This window comes from Xiphias gladius, chromosome 2 (genome assembly GCF_016859285.1).
Source record: "Xiphias gladius isolate SHS-SW01 ecotype Sanya breed wild chromosome 2, ASM1685928v1, whole genome shotgun sequence".
NCBI lineage: Eukaryota > Metazoa > Chordata > Actinopteri > Istiophoriformes > Xiphiidae > Xiphias > Xiphias gladius.
This window is the reverse complement of record NC_053401.1, coordinates 7,054,097-7,069,639: the sequence shown is the minus strand read 5'-3', so window position 1 is coordinate 7,069,639 and position 15,543 is coordinate 7,054,097. Positions and strand designations below refer to the sequence as shown.

The window sequence follows — 15,543 nt, the reverse complement described above, 5'->3', positions numbered from 1 at the left end:
CTTTGATTTCGCAACACGAATGAATCACGCTGGAGTCCAACTGGAACCAGACTGGGCTCGGTCCGTTTGTTTGGTCCACACCAGAATGCGACTGACAGTTTTCACGCCAGCCTTTAAAAAAAACAAACCAAACCAGCAAACACACTATAATTCATTGGAACTGATTCAAACTGGTAAGGTTTGAAAGCACCCTAAATAACATGTGTGTTAATGTTGACATTTCTATTAAGTTTTTTTTTTTCTTTTTACAAATTTTGGGGATTTTTTTATCTTTATTAGATAATACCCAATAAAAACACACAGGAAACATGAGGCGAGAGATAGGGGGATGACATGTAACAAGGTCAAACTGGTGACATGACAGGATGCTTTACTCGTACGCTAGTATAGTACTATCGCATCAGAATTCTACGCTTTTATCTTATTCACTGCAGGTTAATTACTTTATCCTGTCCTTTATTACTTCTGTTTTCTATCATTTTCATTTAATAACTTTAATTTAATAAATAATTGTATTCATGCTATTACTATTAGTAATGCAGCGCATGTGATTATAGTTTATTACTCTCACACTGCTTACAGAAGCTGCTTTCCACCTTGCTTAGCTAATGGAAATCATGTGAATGGTGCTAGGTAACAAAAGGAGTAGAGGCTTTTCAGCACCAAACTCACAATAGAAACAGGTGAGATACAGTGAATCAGGAGCCACAGGTGTGCTGTGGGAAACATTTATTTTGCGACTGAATAACTCTGATATGCAGGTTTCGGCAGTCTTATTTCATAGGTTTGCACTTTGCTTAGCTACAACACACCTGCAAATGCATGACAGTGACACGGTGCACACAGAGGAAACAAATGGCTCTGCCCTGATTCACACAGATCTATTTGTAATCCCACAGTCGCTCTCACAGGCACAATGGTGGAACAGAGCACGGTGTAATTTAGAGTGTGCAGGGTCGTTTAAAAAGAAAAACAAGGACACAGCCCAGTCATAATGATCACTTCTCCGTCTCGCACAAACACGCACGAGGCAATGAGTGCACGCGCACAGATAAACACACACGCCGCCGTACACACGCGACACACAGCCCGCCTGCTCCGTCATTACAAATCCCCTCACTTGCAGGGAGAAAGATGCCTTTGAAAAAAGGTGCAGACAAACAAGGGGCCAAGCACAGACAAACGTATAAATCTATGGCCAGCCACATCGAGGCAGAGCGGAGACAGTCAAGCAGGGTGCGCACAGAGTGTGAGCACGCTGTGTTATTATATATGCAAGCAGCCCTGCAGTTTTTACACATACTATAAATACATGGCAGGGAAAGACCATAAACGCAACTGTAGATGCATGGAAATGTATCCTGTAAAGCGCTGATCATCCAAAGCAGCAACAAATTCAGCTTCTTAACTGGGTCATTTCTACGGAGGTTAGGACACAACAAGACTGTGTGCTTACAGCCATGTGCATAAAAACTAAAGCACTGTTGGACTTAAAGACTTCAGTAACACACAAAATTCACATTATGCACTGAGACCATGTGTGTGTGTACAGGCAGCAGACTCTTATGTAAGAAAGAAGTGGAGACAAAGAGAGAAAGCAAGGAGGGTCATATTACTCCATGAATTAAACCACTTTCAGTCCCCATGCATCAGTAAATCTTGGTAAGAGGAGAGGTGTCCAAGGCCTAAAAGGTATTTATGAAGCACTCTGAATCAAAGAGAGCGGGCTGTAACTGTGTTTAATGTGTTCTTGTGGTTAAGAGACTTTTAAACTCCCTTAAGGAGATTGCAAAGCGGTCAAAATCCCAAAGAAACTTTTGACTCCATTTCAGGAATTAAACACAAATTTTACCAATTTGCATGCATCGCTATCTCTCCTCACCTTTTTTGGGTTGTTTTTTTTTTTTTTTTTCATCTCTGTCATGCACAAACACAGACACAGACCCAACCACACTGGGGGAAATGCCCACTTGGCTCGGCTCGGAGGAAGGTAGAAAGAAGGAGGGCAGCGTGGGAAACTCCTACGCTGATATTCAACAATAATTTGAAATGATGTGCTTTCACAGTCACTGCAAGGACACAGGCTCACTAACAGGGCTGTACTAGAGTATGACACTGATCTCTACATACAGGAAATGGGTGGCTGCAGTTTCCACCTGGTCTGACTAGGTTACATGTCACTTGTCTACTGATATTCGAATTCTTGCAAACATGATCAAGCTGCCTGATAGTTCATTTGTTTATCACTACACAACTTCCCTGCCATCTGTATGATGCATGTGCACTTCCTTGTGGCTTTATATGTTAGAAGTGTGTTACTGACCAGACTTAGTGAAAATACTAATGTTTGTTATTTCTTATTATGGATTCATCTGTTGATTATTTTCTTGATTAATAATAGATATTATATAGCAAATCTCCATGAAATCCAATTACCAGGATGCTTGTAAAAAGCAGTACAAATAACAGATGTACCTTTCTCAGATTCAAGCCTGGTAATACAGCATATGACACCAAGACATCATTGATGACAATATGCTACAGTATGTTACCTTTACCCGCATGTGTAAATTAAGTGCAAAACCAATTTTGCAGCTTTCTGATAATCCAGATCAAATTGTCATAATATATATAGTATATATAGAGGGAATAATTGGATATAGATTAGCAATTGTGTATAGATTAGTATGTATGCATAATGAATATAAAGTAAATAACATAATCAAGCATAATGTGAAACAAAATATATAGATAAATATATAGATATAAAATAAACAATCTAAGTTTGTGATGTAGTACATGTTTAGGAGTAAATATTGTATTTTTGTAAAAATTATTTGTAAAAAGATGATGGAAATGTTGTTTTGTACACTCTGTATCCATGGAGATCTATAGGTCACATGACTAATCAATGGATTGAATACAAGGAAAGCTAAAGTGACCTCAAACACCAACCTGAAAGCAAGATAGACAAAAAAGTTAGGTGAATAAAGCATTTTTCAATGGCTTCGATTAATATTTAAAATTTACTTTATTTAATAATATGTGAGTATTATTAGGCTCTTCAGAATTGTTAAATCAATAACATATATAAGTTTGTAATAAATACCAAATAGCCCTGCATCACTATGAAAATATTGGAGCAAGGCTGCAGTAGCAGTATATCAAAATGAATGCAGTGTTTGACGCGGCTGATATAAGTTCACTAGTAAATAGCAGACACATTATGAGTCTTATAGGATGATTATAGAAACATTACCGTCATCATCTTGTTCTGCTTCACACACAGTGTTGGCAAGGATCTTTAGAAAAGCCTGCTATTGAACGAACCACAATAAATCATCAGTCTGCAGAAAGTTGTTTGCGGTCGGCTCTGATTAGTTTCGCCTCACAGCTCTGCACTGAGACTCTCGGCCCTGTAATGTGGTTGTGTTTATGCCTGTAGGAATGCTGCAAATCACATAACCAGGCTACATTTTGCCAAAATATGCCGACAGACAAAGGTCCGTTTGAATCACCCCCTTTCCCCTGCTCTGACCCCGCTCTGCCCCTGCACCCCCCCCCCTGGATTACAACGTGCTGTCCTCTAGCACTTAAAGGTTTATGAGCATCCACAGTGTGTGTCCCCAAATTGCCCCAATGTTTCAGAACCTGTTTTTATAACTGTAGCTGTACATTAACAAGGAATTTTAAATCTATGAAGAACAGCGTTGATCAACATCCACTGCAAGCACTGAAAATCTAATTTAGATGAATGCTGTCTGCAAGTCCAAATCCATTTTTTTTGTACGAATCGAGTCTCTGAATACTGACGTTCAAAGTACATTCTTGACCTTGGAAACAGCAGATGAAAAAGTAGTCTTACCAAAAGGTCCTCTTACAGTAATTGAAATTCTCTAGAGCTGGTTGAACCAGCTGTTCCGAAGTTCAAACTCAGCCTACTTATAACAAATGTGTTTACTGGGTGAAGATTTACAAATGACTAAGTTAGATCACAGGATGCACCGCACTTCTTGTGTAGAGATTCGTTGTCACTCAATATTTACACCTGCTTATGTCGGCTTGCTAACATATGACACATTTAGCTAGAGTGAAGAGACAAAGAACTAGCTAAGAAGTATGACTGACAAACGACCTGACACTTGATCAACATGCAGTTGAATAATAATAATGTAAGCTGTGAAATTTTTAAATCACATTTCACAAAAACAACACAATATACCTCAAATTATGAAACACTATGCCACTTTTGTTGGACTGAATGACCAAACAATGTCAGTTAGTCATGTATTTCCCCCTCGGTCTAAACTGACTTCTTCATGTGTGCATACATAAATAAAACAAAGCATAAAGTTCCACATTTGGCATCTAAAACTGTTCCTTCTGGAATTTTTGTTATAGGTTTTGATGCCATTTAGTGACTTTCTATTTACACAGTTGATAGCTTTTAACTGGACGGAGCTACAGATGTGTCTAGTTTACTGGCCAAGACATTCCTTCAGTTTTAATGGTGCAAACTTCTCTAGTAAATTTCTAGTTCTAAAGTAACAAGTTGTCACTAAGAACTTAGAAAGGACTTCACACATAAACTTAGTAATATAAATAGCTGGTGCATAATGTGTAGGCACTTTTTTCACTAGAGCTGTTTCGTGTTTAGTTTTTCTGCGATCAGTTTACTGCTAACCAAGCTAGCCATTATGCTAGCATTATACTTACCTCTTTTACTATTTTTAAAGTTTATGAAATAAAAACTAACAGTGCGTTAACATTTGAAGAATTACTCATTTTTAATGTCTGTTTGCTGCAGAGGTTGTATTAACTTCTTTTCACTTCAAATATCAACAAAATATGTGCTTTTGCTATTTATTATCATAAAAAATGGTTATAAATCCTGTATCTTAACTACTATTTTACAAATTAACTTCAACTCTTAATCTCTACTTCGTTCTCTCTGGCTGCAATGCCCCAGTTTCCCCACAGGAATCATTAAAGTTACATCTCATGCTAATTTGTCAAACTCCGGTTTTTAAAGTCTTTGCACATGAAAGCGTCCGTGTCCCTCATTGGTCAAATTTCAGATGTCTTTAGTATTCTTGTCACAAGGACAAGTTGGCCAGCAGCAACAGTGAGTGCTGAGCTGCAGATTAAAATGTAGAGACGGTTACGTCTTAAAGAATCAAGCCACATAGGTTGTCCATGGTTAATCATTGTGATTCTCCTCATCAAGCAGCCTAGCTCCAGCTGTGTGTGATTCTGTGTGTATCTTCTTGGCATGGGGATTTCCCTCCATCTCCCTCTCCGTCTGTGATTCTTCCTCCCTCTCTACCTCCAGCTCTTCACTCTCCTCTTCTTCCCCTTTCATTTAACTCCCACCATCTTCCTCACTCTGGTTTTACTGTATCATCCCTGCAGGCCCTCCCAACGCTCCTCCATTCACGCTCTTCTCTCACTGCCCTTTCTAATTAACGACGGAGGAACAGAAACACTGAGAGAGATTTCCAGGGGAGACATCCGTGCTTAGCTCAACGACAGATGCACAACATGCAGATGCATAAACACCTCTCAACACACACACAAACAGCAAGGCTCATGAAATATGCATGCACACATGGAGAGCTCCGTACTGTACTTTACAAAGTACATACAGTATGACCTACTTCATATGCAGCACAGTAGCACTCAATTTTTGCAGTGGACTACGTTTTATTCTAAAGGGGAAACACTTGAACTAAAAAATATTGATTAAAAGCACAGCTCTATGGTGGAGTTGTGTGACTTCTCTGGGGTTTCAGAGCAGTGGCTTGCATTGCCTAAGTCCATAGATCCATATCAGAGATTGATGTGAGACAGCTAAGCTAAAGACACCTAAGCAACAAACATCATCAATCACAGTCTTGGCCACAGATCATCTGCAAGCAGCACTCTCACACCTCCTCACTCTAACACTGTGACAGTTGTTAATATTAGGTCTGCCAGGGCTGGAAAATGGCTAACCTGCGTTTACCGTCTCAGTTCACTGTCTTGGGTCTTGGGTCACAGTCAGGTTAACAGCATGGGTCAGACTTGTCACAGCAGTGATGAAAAATGACATTAAAGAATGACTGAAAGGTCAGCAACCCACGACTTTGTTTTCTGGTTCAGCAGCGTGATGCAGCAACATTGTGAGGTGGCTACAGGAGCTGAAATTGTGCCACCAGTTTTTTGGAAAGCTACGAACAATTCTATTATCTAAACAAGCTTTGGTCATCAAGGGAAAACACTCACCTTAGTCACTTTAGCCAGGATTTGAACTGGCAATATCAACACTCTTGTCTGCCAAAAAGGTTTGCAGTGATTTCCACTCATTTCTTTCAGGCATCAAAATGTTGTTGTGCTTCTGCGGCAGGAAGACACATATCACAGCAGTTTATACCACAGTAGTTTACATGAGAGGACCCATGGAAGACAGCTGACAACATGCTTCCAGTAATTAGAAATTAAAAAAGAAAAAGTGGTATTTTTAAAATCTAAGCTGCATCTGAATTTTTAAAATTGATTATTTTTCTAATCCGATTTCCAACTGTTAACCCCCTGGCTGTTCGTGTTTGACAGACTGCTAATTATCACGTAATAATCTCATTTTATATATAAATCCGAATTATAGTACTTTTTTTTTTTGAGCATCTAAATCAAATGTTGAGTCAGCGTGTAATTGTTTTGAGAATTGGCGAGAATGTCCCGTACAGCAGCTCTGACAGTACACCCACTTCTGATAACACGAACATGACCATTTTAGGATTTGAGACACATGCTGAGTCAAAACTTGCAGACACTGCGTAAACAGCTCTGAGCTGAATGAACAGCTCGGTATAATTTGGCCCTGACCTAGGCGAACCCACATCAGTGTGTCTTGTGGAGGGAAGGTCTGTTTGGTATGAAAGCATTCTTGATATCGCACGATATACTTCCATCTGCTGCACATGGCTCTGCTGGCAGACCTCGGCAGCATGTGTTGGATTCCTGTCTTCATGTGTTGTGTGCTACAGTATTAAGTAAGAGGGGGCAGAAATGTGATACGTGTTGCATTGACAGTGAGTGGGTGCGGAGATGTCCCGGGAAATTTTGGTGTGTGTTGGAGAAAGAGAAATGGTTTTTACATGGCTTTACACCTAAGCTACATAATGTGACGATTGGACGCACACTAGCTTACCTAAGACACACACACACACACACACACACACAGCAAACTGCTGTGTCACCAGACAAACTGTCTCATGTAATTGAGCACCTGGTTGCAGTAAAAAGTGTGGACCCATGAACTCAAACACACTCACAGGCAGGAAAACACTCATCAGATTTCTCGGTTAGCTCATCTTACTTCACTATATTACATTTCTTCTGTTTTTCTCAGTAACAAAGTTCACGTGGTTCATAATTTTCTCCTAAAACAAAGTCTGTCCCTTTCAGTGCCTTCAGCTCATTTTTCAGTATCCTAACTTAAGGTCCTCCGCTTGTCAGAACAGAACCAAACTAAGAGTCTATAGCCATGAAGAAAAAGGTCTCGTGCGGCTGTAAACTTGATCACACAGCAGAAAATTTCTGGATGAAAAATGGAGACACGACTTTGCTGATATAACATCTTTATCACAATGAGGAAAACGTTTAATTTAGCTTAAGTATGGTGCCAAAGCAGAGGCCATGCTGTTACCTATTCATAGGACATCTCAAACTCAGCTCGTCTGGTTCAGCTCTACACTATCAGATTCTGAATGTACTTTGTAAGCCTCCAGCCTCTGAGTCAATCACATACACAACATCCTGCTGCCGTAAATACTCTCTATAGCACCAAATGTGTATTAATCCACAGCTGAAAAAACCCCCCCACAAATGCACTTGTTACCCTTTTTTCAGTAATGTTTGCAAAAAAAACAGCAGTGGCAATCAAAAGGCAATCATTTGGCCCTTTTAAAATATAAAACAACATATTCATGACCCACTTTTTGAATGAATTATGTCTGCGGTCGGAGGAAATGGGTTTGGGGCTGAGAGCCATAGACAGGGTAGGAAATTCATAAACTAGAGAGACAGATTAAAACATTGTTGGCTTTTTTCTTTTCACACGATTTGTTGACAATGACAAAAATTTAAAATATTGCCAGCCTTATTCTTTAATCTCATAGTTAAGCTAAAGCTAATGTCATTATTTTTACAGGTATCGTGAGACAAACTGAGGGGGAAGAAATGGAGATTTCGACCTCTTTATAGCGCTACATAGTAAGGTAAGGGGATCACAAAAGTCCTCAGGATTCATCTACTGGGCACCATGAACATCTTTACCAAATTATGTAGTAATCCATCCAATTGTTGTTCTTAAAGTGGTCTACCAACAGACCAACCCATCAACTCTTGCGTCGCCAAAAAACTGAGCACAAACACGCAGCAACGCATACGAAAAGCATGGGTGTTCTGTTCTATATTGAGCCTCTGAATCAGCAGCAAAACATTCTCAGGACAGCAATGCACACACACACCCCTCTCCCGCTCTTTCTCACACACACACAGACACACTCTGTGTCCCTCTGACCCCTCGGTTTCACCCCCAGTGGTTGTCTGGGAGACACAGAAGAGACAGTACAGCCTGTCTAGTTCGCCCGGTTTAGAATGGGCCAGGAAGTGGCAGCCAGAGACCTTTCCGCTAAGAAGAATGAGAACACACACAAACACACGCACACACAATCAGAAAGGTACGACCGCGTGCTCATTCACAGGCATTCTCTCTCACGCACTCAGACATCCTGAAATATGTGACTCAGCAAGACCCACAGGGACGCTAAGCAGTGAAGATGGATGGTATCAGTTTCAAATTTTGCACACTGCAACAATTATCTGTCCTGAGGGGTTCAATGTGACATGGAGTCTCAAAATTGCCATAAAGGAATGGTTTGGATTTTTTCAAAGAATATCTTGATACAAAACTCCCTTGGCATTTGTACGTTAAGAGTTATTGCCGGCTCTAAACATTCCTCCTGCCCCATACTGGCCATGAAACAATTTCTTTGTAGTGTAACCACACTGTAAGAAGTGGAGGTCAAACCCACAGTCCTCATGTGCACTGTACAGAAATGAATTTTAAAGTTGAGCTGAAGCTAATATGTAGCTTTGGCAGTCTTAGTTAGCAAAATTAAATGGGTATCTTCCCAAGTTTTTAGTGCTAAATCACTATTTGAGTTTCCCGAGACTATATTTCCTTGCTCGTACATATGGGCATGTGTGTCTTGACATGAAAAAAATCCAAACCAATCCTTTAAAATGAGAGGATTAATCTGTGGAGGATATTAGATAGCTTCACCCATTTAAGATGAAAATAAACTTGTTGCATGCATTTGCTATACTCGAAGTTTGCTATAACTTCCAGGGACCATTTTGTGTTAAAATATTGACACGTCTTTCTAGAAAATTCCTGGTAGAAATCTAAACTTAACCCAAGATAAGGTCTCTCTGTGTTGGTGGAATGTTCTTACGAGAGATACAGCCATGCTAGCAGCTGTGCAAGGCTGTACTAAGGCACAGTGGTGCATCGACTTAACAATGACAATGCGGACGTTTAGCAGGTATAATGTTTACCATCGTAGTTGAGTGTGATATCATGCTAAGATTTGCTAATAACCACAAAGCTCAGCTGAGGCTGGTGGGAAATATCATTAGCTTTTCAGGTGTTTCGGTGAAAAAGCAAAATGTTGTACAAATTAAAATTCTGACCTTATGATGGTGCCACATGGAACGTTAAGGGCTCACCAAAATGACTACCGTTTATCCTGGGGGGGACAGGAGTGTCTGCACCAAATGTAATGGCAATTCATGCAGTAGCTGTTGAGACATTTCAGTCTAGTGGTGGACCGACGAACCGACCAACTTTGCCAACCTTGGAGCCCCGCTGCTAGTGCGGCTAAAACTGAATAATAAGGGGAAAGCGATGTGTTAAAATTGACTTTTTTTTGCAGAGTGTTAAGGTCAGTTCATGGTTTCTGCCTTCCCTCGGATGGACGCGGATTGCTGAAGTTTTTGGGCTGCACGTGGACATGGGCAGATGACAAAATTGACCTCGCGCAGACCCGTGCAGAAATGTGGACAATGAATTTGCCTTAACTATGATTTTAGTTTCCGTGGTCTGGAGTGAGTGTGCAGGAAGAAACAGTCTTCCGGTTCCGGCAGCTCTGATTACGGGCATCAGTAGTTTTGTTTGGACAAAAGAAAGAAAAAGACTAAGGACAGTGGCTGAAGGTTGGCTGTGATTCTACAGTTTAAAACTAGTGGCCCACTCTGCACTCTCTCTCTCTCTCCTTTTTCTTTTCTCCTCTCATCCTCCTCTTATTTTCCTTCTCCCAATCGCCTGTTCAGCCTTCCACGGATGTCCTGCATGCTAACTAACTCGCCAGCTCCAGGCAGCAACCGAGCGTTCATTGAGCAAGCAAACATTTACCAAACCCCGCAATCATCAGGCCGGGGAACACTCTTTGTAATTTAATTGAGGCCGTGCGGCTTGTCCAGTGTTGGTGTGTGTGTGTGTGTGTGAGCGTGCGTGCGAGCTGTGTAGGCCCCTTGGCGTTCTGATGCCCTCCCCTGCCTCTTGTTGACAGGAGTAGCTATTATCACAACCAGGCAGATGTGTGAGGGCCACGGACAAAGTGACAGGCAGCGAGAAGGCGGGAGCGGTGCAGTGTAATGCAGCACTGAGCAACCAGCCGAGAGCGAGAGTGAGAGAGAAACAGATTTCAATTTCTTCTGCCAGGACCAATGGCTGGTATTCATGGAGAACCAGGATATCTGAGGCCATGACGCTCATTTATTAACCTGTAGAATTGCACTTTGTCCTTCTGGAGGGTCATTATTACAAAAGCAGGTTTAAGAACTAAGGATTTTTCAGACGCACACAAATTTATTTTAAATTCTACACCAGATACTGAAGTCCAAACATGACATATTTAAAAAAATGTATCAACACCAATTTCGACAATTATTGGATCACTTAAGTAATTCAAGCAAAAATGTCAAACATTCACTGGTTTAAGCTTCTCGCACGTGAAGGTCTGCTGCTTTCTCTGTTTTATATCATTTTAAATCAAATTTTGGGACTGTTGGTCAGCTAAAACAAGCATTTTGAAGGCATCTCCTCAGGCTATAGGGGCCATTTTTCAAAATCTCCTGACGTTTATTTGCTGAACAATTCGTTGACTAATTGAAAAAATAATCCAGCGATTAATCCTGCTAATAGTTCAGTAATAAAAAAACAAACCCTCGGAAAAACAAACACTGAATATGTGACACAGTGAAATTGCATTACTTGTTTTTTTGTTTTGTTTTTTTCGTCTAGTTTTGTTTCATTTTATTCTATTTTCTTTTTTTTCCTCCTCATTGTGCTATTTTGTAATTGTTGCTTTATGGAAAAGAACTTTAAATTGCCTCTGTGTTTGAAAGGTGCTATACAACTGAACTTGGCTTATCTTACTTAACTAAAGGAGAAACCTCAAGGAAACACTGAAGATATTAAAGCAGCAGTTTGCAGCCTTTTTGGCTTGTGACCCTTTGAAAAGAAAAATGTTAACCAGTGACCTTGTCTTTGACCTTGTCAAGGATTATATATTTTTATGAATCACAACCGCTTGTTGCAAATAGTCATTTTTACTTCCTCAGATTGCTGTTTTGAATAAGTTTTATAGGTCTAAAGAGGTAAAACTATGCAGTGTTTCACAAGAAAATAGCACAGATTAAGAAAAAAGTCAAAATGTCTGAAGAACAAACATAGTAATAATGGATAAGACGTTAATAGAATACTATATAATAACAAATAAAGTATTCTGAATAAAAAAACCTACTTTATCACCTAAAATCTGAATAAAAATGTGCCAATAAACTGATAAACAGTGTGCAACACACCAAGCTGCATGCTGGCTTCCAGATAATGCCACATTTTCTGTTTCACAGCGTAAAATTGGACTTTGATGAGCATGACTCCAGATCATCTCATGTTAGGAGAGAATATCTGCTAAAATCAGCCACTAATAGAGAGGGGAAGAATGAAAAGAACAAAGCTGGAGTTTGGCAGTCTTTCCACGATTATCACCCATTTAAAAACAATACGTCACAATACCGTCTTCCTTGCTGACTTTTGTATCTTTTTAAAAAATCTCTTTGTTTCGCAGTCATTGCTCTTCCTTACAGCCGGCTCTTTTTTTGCAATTAGTCAAATGCAAATTCGTTCAAGGCCCTATTTTTTCCATCTCCAGCGCCTGAATTGCCTGTTCAATTCTGCCACAAAGTCAAATATTGCTGGTGTGAACAGGGAAATTACAGTTGTAATCAATTCTTTTGTCACTCAAATTAATGAGAGTGTTAAGTTGCTATCATGCCAGCCAGCGGAGAAATTATTCATGCTCAGCATTACAGCAAGGGCTTAAAAAAGGAAAGCACTTGAGAGTGGGGGAGGTTATGTAAAGGAAAACTCCATGTACCATCAATGGTACATGGAGCTACAGTGTGTTATGAGCTACAGTGTCAGGTGGGCCGATGTCAGGCAGGCCGATGCACCACACGGTTACCCAGACAACTCCTAGGCAACAAGGGAGGCTGCCAGAGAGGATTCCTCCATGATGGGTCGTTAAAATCCTGGGCTGAGCAGTGACTTAACTCCCACCTGGCCATTGCCTCTGAAAGAGGAGAAGGGAGAGAGCTCTTTGGATTGTAAGAGAACTCTGAAGGATTGCTGACATTCAGTTTTGCCGTATCACCATTTTTGTTAAATCAATAGCCGTTTTCTGCAGAGTTACACCAAAACCTTGGCTTCCAGGAACACAATCAGATTGGATTAAACAACATTTTTCTGATTCAGACTGTGTCTCTCTGAGACAATTTTCCCTTCAACCACAACTTCAACTTTAAAATTTGACCTTAAAAGTCACCGCATGTATCCCAACTTAATTGCTGGCTTTTTCTTTTGAATGCCAGCCTGGACTAAAACTGGATGCACAAACACAGAGCTTCTGTCTGACAAGAGTGCACACATGGTCTGACTAATATAAGACCATAGGCCTTGTAAAAAAACACATTCCCCTTAGAAATGAAGATCAACTTAAACTGATGCTTAGAGAACTAAAAGGTAAGACAATTCTTGGGTTTTTCATTTCTAAAATCACAAAAAACGATGATGTCACCTGACAATATCTCAAGCATTAGCTGCAAAGTCTACATGCAACTAGGGATGCCACAATACCAAAAATATGGTAGTCGGTACCAATTCCACTGAAATTTCACGATTCTCGATACCAAATTCGATACCACGTGCATGCACACATCCCTCCATATAGTCAGTGTGCAAGCAGTGGTTTCAATTGACTAACATGGTGACAGACCAATAGTGTGAAAATATTCATTTAAAAAGTCAGCTAATGGTTATGAACTATCACTAGGTTAGCCAAAGATAGATCGACGTTAGCCTTCGAGAACACTGCGTGTAAAGCTACAACTGATGCCAGCTTGCGCAATTAGCAAACAGTGACATCTCAGAATATGAACATGTCGGCGACATGATGTCAAGTAGCAGCGGACACCTGTTCCTGCACCCGCACTTGCAGCCATTCCACCTGCTGTCGTCATTGTTACTGTGTCTGCCTTCCTTGTTCTTCCCCCCTCTGCATTTGATGTCTGAGTAGAACACTTGTAGGGTTATTACGCTGCCCCCGGTCAGTCCCAGAAGAATCACATCTCCAGTACCTACGACATCTACGGTGCATTCGGTACCTAAGGTACTGCAGCACCGTCACGTTTTCAGAATTCTGGCATTGACTTGGTACAATAAAAATGCCATAAATGCTAAGGGTTTGTATGTTGTATTTTGCTGAATAGACCGTGCTTGCAATCATAAAAACATCATCAGCACCTGAGCTTTTCAGAAACCTAAGTGCGTCTGAAAAGGGTTCTACTGTATCTCGCATTGTAACTGCAACTCCAGTCACACAGTGCTACAAATTGGATAAATGCACTCAACTGTTTTTTAAATAAGCCATACAGCCTCATAAGTTGCCACTCTCCCAATTAAAACAAGTGAATTATGTAGCCATACCACACAGCGGTTAATAATGCATGCTTTCATCAAGAAAGAATGAGTCATGGATCAAACATACATGTAAGGATCACAAATTGTCTTAGTCTTCCTTGGGGAAAGTAAAAATATTGGCTTTGTTTTAGTAGTAGAAATACACCTGTACCCTAAGCTGTGCTTATAATTAATGAATTTTGTAAAGAAAAAAATCTGTATTTATTGTCCACTACATGGCCTGTAGTGAAAATATATCTTCTGCACCCAGTAACACACGTGCAAATCATAGGACATATCATATAAACTAAAGGAAAAACTGCATTTCTCTACTTCTTCCATTTACCAGTCCCTAAAAGTCTCTTATTAGCTTCCAATATGGATGTATTGCACAGTGTCTTTTCAAAAATAACAAAGACTATTGAAAATATTTATTCAGAGAGTCAGCGCAAATAGCAAAGACTCAGTGCGGGAGTCAAACCTCTGACATCGCAGTCATGTGGTATGTGCCTTAACCATTCAGCCACCGACCAATTAGACTGCGACGATAACACAGTAACACATGTACACAAGGAGGCTTTACAAGGAGGCATGACAGCTCATTTTGCACATGAGGACCAGGGCTATTGACATGTCTACTGACCGTGAAACGGACCACTCAGCTCATTTGCCAGCCTCACAAACAGTTCTGATATATATGGTTCAATGCATGTGAGGGATATAAAGTAAATTAATTTTTTAATTCTATCTTTGATGTTCATCATCGCCCCTCTGTGGCTTGGGCATCCTCAGCATAACAGGTTACAGTATGTAAAAGGGACATTCAGCACATTGTGCGTGTGGCCAACAGTAACCGTGCCCCAAACGGGCCTGTACGTGACACGTGAGCAGCGTTGCAGTGAGTCTCTGGTCAGGGGCAGGCAAGGCGACACCCGCTGGGACTCCGTGCCCTCAATGCCGGCAACAGACGGTGAGATGGCCCCTCATCCAGCTAACACACCCCAAGGAAGCAGGGCACGGAGATCTGGACTGACCGCTCCCGCTGAGAGGAGCGGGCAGATGACAGTTGGGACATGTGTAGCTGCTGGTGTGTGTTTCTAAATGTGTTTGTGTCGGAGGCTGGTGCAGAGACAGGCTATCATACCAAGAAGAGCACAGGGAGGTAGAGAGAGAGAGAAAAGGAGTGACAGATCATTTGTGAAACCTCCATTCATTTGTGAAACTGGCCGGGATGCCAGTCACTATCAGCATGTCTGCGATGGCTGTCTGAGCAGCCTGGGAAACAGAAAATTGCGGCTCAAATTTTAGTTTAGGAACGAGAGAAAGAAAGAACAACTGAGAGAGCATTACCATAATGATTCTGTCATCTCTCCATCCGTCTGTCAGCGAACACACATCTCTCTCCCTCTCGGTTCCTTACCCCCGGTAATATCGGTGAATATCAGCTGTTTCTGCAGCGCAAAAAAACGTATTCA

At 40.8% G+C, this 15,543-nt stretch overlaps 1 protein-coding gene across 4 annotated transcripts in view; it reads right to left on the bottom strand.

Annotated features, from left to right (window-relative positions):
* The window catches only part of anks1b (ankyrin repeat and sterile alpha motif domain containing 1B), a 230,817-nt gene that overhangs the window by 188,669 nt on the left and 26,605 nt on the right, over positions 1–15,543 (bottom strand). The window contains exon 1 of one of the 4 annotated variants that reach the window (XM_040141475.1): positions 15,419–15,469. The exons of the other annotated variants lie outside the window; for them this stretch is intronic. Coding sequence (XP_039997409.1) covers positions 15,419–15,435 — 17 coding nt within the window. The 5' untranslated portion in view covers positions 15,436–15,469. Of the gene's footprint in view, positions 1–15,418; positions 15,470–15,543 lie in introns of those variants that run through there. 4 annotated transcript variants of the gene reach the window in all.